Source organism: Coturnix japonica, chromosome 5, assembly GCF_001577835.2.
Source record: "Coturnix japonica isolate 7356 chromosome 5, Coturnix japonica 2.1, whole genome shotgun sequence".
NCBI lineage: Eukaryota > Metazoa > Chordata > Aves > Galliformes > Phasianidae > Coturnix > Coturnix japonica.
In genome coordinates, this window is record NC_029520.1 from 4195561 (window position 1) to 4202611 (window position 7051).

Consider the following 7051-nt stretch of genomic DNA (forward strand, 5'->3'; position numbering starts at 1 on the left):
CTAAAATGCTTACATTTTAGCTGCTGACTTAATACTCCCTTCGTTAGAAGGTCTTTTAGGATAAAGACTATTAAATAGGTTTGTGTGGGGGCCTGCGTGGCAGAAGGGTGGTGTGTAAATTCTTTGTGAGATCCAGCTCTTCTGGAGGGAAGCATTCAGAATGTTAAATAGTTATTTTCTTATTAGAAAACTATGCTTTAAATTACTGTCCTGTATGCTCAGGGCTGCTCAGATCAATAAATACATTCAGGTGCCAGGTCCTTCAGATAGGTTTACTTCAGCACAGGAAGAATAAGTTACAATAAGATGATCCTGATGTGTAATAAATCTAACATTTAAGCTCCCCACTGCAGTGAGTAGTCTTGTTTGTTTGTTCAATTGACACTGACAGATAATTGTGTAATTAAAACTCAATTAAAGCACTATGCTCCTTTCTGGAACATGTAATATGTTACTTTTCTTGCTTAAAAAGCAAGTCAGCGCTGCCTTAAGGCTTTACTTTCTTTTGTGAGGAAAGACTTCTTATGCTGAAGATGGACTGTGAGTACTGAAGTGAGAGGTGTTCTGGAAGGTATTGTTAAGCGTAGTAATGTGGGGCCATGTCATAGAGGGCCTTAGCATTCAAAAAATGGCTAATTATTATGGCACATATAGGGCATGAAGTTTAATAGCTTGTATTGAAGTACATAAATGAAGCTTTTGTGGGTTCAGCTGAATCTTGGTTTCTATACCATGCTCATAATGAAGGCCTCTGTATTCTGTTCTCCTGGAGGATCCCAGACCTTGTTCCAGTCAGCTCCTTCCATCAGTTTATTTCAGTTTCACGACGTTGTCCTCTGCAATATTATTATTCTCACCCTGGCAGATCTGAGTTTCTTACTCCCAGTGTTAAAATAAGGTTATCATTTTGTATTGATGTTTTGAGCAGTGGTAGCGTGGAGGCTCCCCATTGCAGGTTAACAACCATCTGGTTGTGATTTAGGGCAGTAAATGTTGATCTAACTGTGGTCTTTACACAGTGCTTCTGTTGGGAAAGGAACGACAGGGGGCTGAGAGTGGGGCAGCTGTGCCTTGCCCTCTTAACCCACATTGCAGCTGGTAGATATCACAACCTAGTGCTGTCTGGAGGTCTCTCTGACCTTGCATACACAACATTCTTATGGCTTGAAATGGAACCTTTATGTGAGAAGCTGAAATTAGGCAGAGGTTGGTGTGCATCTGGCATTCTGTAGGGCTTTCTTTATTGCATCTCTGACCAGGTTCTGGGTTTTTTGAGTGCCATTATTATTGGCAGTCATATATCAGTTTAAGGGGTGACTATACATTAACCTTAGAATCATAGAATTGCCCAGGTTTGGAAAGACCTTAAAGATCATGGAGTCCAACCACAACTTAACCACACTACCCTAGCTAACAACCCACTGCTAAATCACATCCCTGAGCAACCTTCATCTGTATTGTGCACTGGTTGTGCACGTTAGTATATGATGAAGTTAAATAACTGTTAGTGCTCTCACTGACACAGGCATGTCTGCATCTTGCTTTCCAGGCCTTAGGTTTGGAGAGCATTTCCAAAAGGGGCCAAGTGAGACAAATTGCCGTGCTGTCTCTTACGAGCACAAAATTATGGCTGTGCAGGAAGGAAGAACAGAGAGCAGAGTGTTGGGTGTAGATATTGTAAGGTTAAAGGCCCTTCTGGAGTTTCAGAGGTGTGGTGCAGCTGAAACATGTTTTCACTGCCTTCAGGCTGAACTAAGGCACTGTTAAGCAACATGTAAGCTGTGTAATGGAGGCTGTCTGCTTGCATTGCTAGTCTGGAAGAGAAGGGAAGGAGGGTGTGGGATAGGGAATATGGTGCAGCCACCACCATTGTGTGAACTACCTTTGGAGTCAGACTAGTTTCCATTTTAGCACCGTTTGTCGTGTTGGACCCAAAGTAATTTCTGCAGAAACAGATGGGGTTAGTTGTCAGGTCTTAAAATCTCTTCGGTCTCTGTTAAACTTGTGGTGAGGTCTACAAGGTGTTTATCCAGACACAATTGGTCTCCACTTGTGTTTCCAGAGCACCAAACATCTATATCCTAGAAATTCACATTCTATAGACTGAGAGGCTGTTACTGTTTGCCGTAAAATTCCCTCCTTTTATTTGACAAGCTGTTTGCAGTCTCTTCATCTGTAAAGGTTTCCTGTAACTGCAAGATGCCTCAGTCTGTGATGCAGGTTATTGTGTATAAGCTTGCTCCAACTGTGGAAAAGAAATGGCAGTGTTGGCTCTGTGTCTGTAGGAAAGACCTGTAAAGCAGCATCAAGTGCTGCTCAGCTTTATTCCTGGTGTTTTCTGGCCTTTTCTACTCGTCTCTCATTACACTTCATGTCTGGTACAGTGCGCTATATGAGGTCTTCAAATCAAAGCACAGTAATAAGTGCTAAGATAGTTAATTATTTTATCAAGGTGTATCATTGGTGAGCACGATACTGAAGGCAAAAGGTTATTATTATATATTATATATATATTTTATATATATGTAGGTTATATATAGGTTATTATATATTATATATATGGGGTGGGTTGGACATTACAGGAGAGGCCATTTGGGAAAAAAATCAGACGCCTGTATGAGCATGTTATTTTATGTAATACATAACTGGGGTTACTGTTACTGTAGGGACTGCTTGTAAATAGAACATAAGGATGGATGGAGGGAGACTTTGGACTCGGTTATGCAGATGTTTTCAGATATATAAAGAAGAAATGAAAGTGAAAAATAAATGCTGACATCTGGGAAATAGTTTCAGGAAGGAAAGAACAGTAATTCTTATTCTAAAGCTCTGATTAGTACAGAGATATAAAACAGCCTGGATTATGTTTGTGGGGGGCTTACATGTACAGGTATTCATTTAATAATTATGGGAGTAATTTACTGAGTTACGTTTGCTATTAGTGACCCACTGTTAAAGGGCAAAAACTCTTCTAAAATTGCATTCACAGTGGAATTTATATAGAATTAAAAAGAAGAAAAACCAGATTTAAGTCTTGTCTATGAGTAATATCCTCCTTTCTGCTGTCACTGCTGTTTGTTGAACTAAGGATAAGCAGTGCAGTTTCTGCACTTGCAGAAGGTGATTGGCACATAGTGTGATTCTAGAGCAGAGAATAAGAGTCCAGCTGGGGACTTATTCTGTGCTGAGTGGCTGTCAGTGGTGTAACTGCAGGTACTGAAGTACTGGATGTGTAAGGGAAGATAATTACAAACTTGCTCTGTATACATATAACTGCAGCTAAACTTTGAGGAACCAACCTGGGCTATCAAACTGTAACGTAACCCAACAGAAAAAGCAGCAACGCTTGCTAAGTTGTGTGTTAATGCATTTGAAGTTGGATTCATTAGCTGTTACAGGCTGAGCTGTGCTCAACTGCAGCAAATAGTCAAAACCTCCAACATTGAACACTGAACTCCTTCCAGATATTAATCCTGATTAATTAATCCTATTAATTGACTGATACAGCTGTGTTGCTGTTGCTTTCTTTTTGTGTGCAGCAGCCTGTATGTCTCGTTTGTAGGAGATCCCATTGCACAATAAGTTGCAGTCTTTCAGCATCTTAAACAAAACACTTCACAGGTGAAACAGCTGTTGAAAGAGATGTTCCTTTTGCTGCAGAAATCCCCCCTTGTGGAAGCAGGATGCTTTAAACAATTGGACGCATTATGTTGTGTGAAGGTTTGAAAGAGGTGTTTGTATATTGTGCAACGTGCTTTGGAGTCATGGGTTCATTCTCAGAGGCCGGGGGAAAGTCTGAACTGTTACCTTTAGTAGTAAGGTATGAACTGAAGTTCTCATTGAAGGAGTTGAGAAAGAGCCTGGAGTAAATATTGGAATTTCATTCTGTTTCTTGTGTTCTTATTCTCTCTGACTTGAACATGACATTTATGAATTCAGAGGTGGCTTTTCTGCAGTTAACTGATTTTGCTGGTCTTGATATCTTTGAAACTAAGAATCCGTGGCCATTTAGTTGTGTACAGTAAAAGCCATGAGTCAGACTAGGTGTTGTGAATACAAACACTTACAAACTGTGAGTGCTAAAATAATTCAGTGACCTTCAGAGGATTGTTTGTGAGATAGGAGACGAATCACATGGGATGTTTGCTGCACGTATTTATCAAGGGGGGGTTGGGGGGGTGGTGGTAGGATGGTAGGATTTAAGTTAGAACTCAAGTCTTGTAATTTCCTGCTTTCCTAACTGTGTGTGTGCTGATTGAACTCGCTGAACAGACTTGTTTTAGAGTGAGGCAACTCTGTGTTGTAACCAGAGGAAGGAACCAAAAGTGCTTATGTAGGGGCAGGATGGTGACAGTGAGCAGCACCCTGTGATTTAGGTGTTTATGCTGTTGGATGGTGACTGTTGTGCAAATAGTGAGCTTCCAAGTACATGATGAAAGTGACACGCTCCTAAACTGATTAACAGCAACTCTAAGCACCGTGTTAATGTTTAGGTTGAAGGTTTCAGCTCCCTTCACTGTTTGCCTTACAGGCAGTATCAGTCCTCATAGATTTGATGTGTCACTGAACACATGCATTTACTAGCATGCCCTGGCAATGTAGTCCAGCCTGAAAAGCCTATGCACTGATTTATCCAATGTCTTAGGAGTGATTATGTGTGAATTACAGGATCACAGAATGGCCTGGATTGGTAGGGACCTCAAGGAACGTGAAACTCCAGCCCCCTTTGCCACAGGCAAGGCCACCAATCTCCCTATTTAATACTGGACCAGGCAGCCCAGGGCCCCATCCAGCCTGACCTTGAACACCTCCAGGGATGGGGCCCTGGGCTTGAATAGCCTCTCTGGGCAGCTGTTCCAGCACCTCACCACTCATAGTAAAGAACTTCCCCCTGACATCCAACCTAAATCTTCCCTCCTTCAACATAAGACCATTTCCCCTTTTCCTGCTATTATCTACCCTTGTAAAGAGTTGACTCGCCTCCTGTTTGTAGGCTCCCTTTAGATATTGGAAGGCTGCAATGGGGTCACTCTGCAGCCTTCTTTGCTACAGGCTGAACAAGCCCAGCTCCCTCAGCCTATCTTCATAGGGGAGATGATCTTGTTTCGATTGAGATATAAGCAGAGCACTGGTCTCCCTGCAGCGCACTTTGCCCCTCTGAAACACGGATGGGTCTGATAAAGTATCGATGTTTTATAATTTACAGTGAGGGCTGGCTGCCCTTGAGAGGGTGGGTGTTTTCTTACTTGAGACGTTAGATGTGAGCAATACAAAACAGTCCAGCACAAAACCCCAATTGTATTTCATCTGTCAGTTCTGCAGCGCTCCTGTATTTTTCCTTTGGTTTGTTTTAAAAGCTGCCTGATAACTGTATGTGCTGATCTCAAGTGAATAGTTACAGATTTAGGAAGTCAGTCTTTGTTTGTCAACCAAGTCTGAAGGTTTTCTTACATTTCTTACATGAATTAGGTGTCCTGTTTCAAACAAACAAAACTAATGTAGGACTATGCATTGTGTCTGTAGCTATTTTTGCACTGGCTTCACTTATTTTGGCCTTTTTGATATTATTGCCTTACATTTGCTGCTTGACTTGCAGGAAGCCCGAGTGTTTCACTGTGCTGTCAGCTGAGTGTGTGTCACACGGAAGGATTTACTATAGTACAGCTGAACTGCTACTATGAAGCAGCTGAAATGGCTACAATGCTTTTTTTCCTACTCTTTTTGATTTAAAAGTCACTACAGAACACGACCCTGTGTTTCAAAAGATACTTCAGTTGTTAATGGAGCGTGTTTCTGTTTGCTCGTTTTGTTAGCAGCAACCTGAAAACTGGGGGCTTCAAGAGAAGCTGAATTGAGAATAGTAATGGCCTTCGTGTACAAACTCCTTCTTTTGTTAAGCGTACAGTGAAACCTATGATAGAGAAGAGTGTCAGTTGTCCTGCATGCCACCTTTTTAACTGTCACAGCTATATATTGATATAGATCCAGCATTTCTATATTAAGAATTGATTTATACGAAATCAATCTTAAAACTGACTTTGTTTCAATTATTCTGTACAGCGATCAATCACCCTCTCACATACAATTCAGAATGGTGCATCAGAACTGTAAATATGGAATTGTACAATTTTTCAAGAAGGGTCTTATAGTATTGCAATAAATGCTTCCTATTAGTATAGTAATACAATAAATGCTTCCTATTAGTACTTCTTAGGACAGACAAATTATGTGATTTGGGACTGCTAATGCCTACTTGAAAATGAGTCAGGTTCAGAAAGTAAATAGCTTTTCTGGAGTGCAGATTAAAATGTTATTATTTCCTATTTTATGCAAAATTCATGCAACTTATGCTTGTAACAACCATGCATGTAAAGCTTACGTGAATGGGATCATCATGGGTAATTTATTTTCATTTAACTATTAAATCTAGCAAAAGTGTGTTATTTTACTGATGCGACCTGCTTTTACAGCACAGATCCTGCCATCTGGAACATTACGCTGTGTGAATGCTGTCATTAGCTTGATCTTGTAGCTGGGATTGTATTTGAGAAACTCTCCCTGTGATCTCTTATGTCTTCTCTTTAATTTTTCTAGGCTGCCGAATATGTACCAGAAAAAGTGAAGAAAGCTGAAAAGAAACTAGAAGAGAATCCATATGACCTTGACGCTTGGAGCATTCTCATTCGAGAGGCACAGGTTTAGTGACATAGGATTACATTTCCTTATCTATGGTCCACTCACACTATTTGGTTCTGGAGTAAAATCAGCATATTCATTTACATAAGTAATAATATTGTAAATGCTGTTTTGATTTTCAATTTTTAGAATCAACCTATAGACAAAGCACGGAAGACCTATGAACGCCTTGTTGCCCAGTTCCCCAGTTCTGGCAGATTCTGGAAACTGTACATTGAAGCAGAGGTTAATATTTTAACATTCTTTCTTATAGAACATTTAGTGGGGATTTAAGTTTACACTCTCATATGCATAAATAAGGACAGGCACATAAAACCTAGGGGAAGGTGGGGTTTTAAGTATACCTTGCATTTAT

At 40.5% G+C, this 7051-nt stretch overlaps 1 protein-coding gene across 1 annotated transcript in view; it reads left to right on the forward strand.

The window, feature by feature from the left end:
- Positions 1 to 7051, forward strand: part of CSTF3 (cleavage stimulation factor subunit 3) — a 35221-nt gene that overhangs the window by 864 nt on the left and 27306 nt on the right. The window contains exons 2-3 of the mRNA XM_015863475.2: positions 6595 to 6696; positions 6826 to 6921. Of these exons, the coding sequence (XP_015718961.1) occupies positions 6595 to 6696; positions 6826 to 6921 (198 nt within the window). The remainder of the gene's footprint in view (positions 1 to 6594; positions 6697 to 6825; positions 6922 to 7051) is intronic.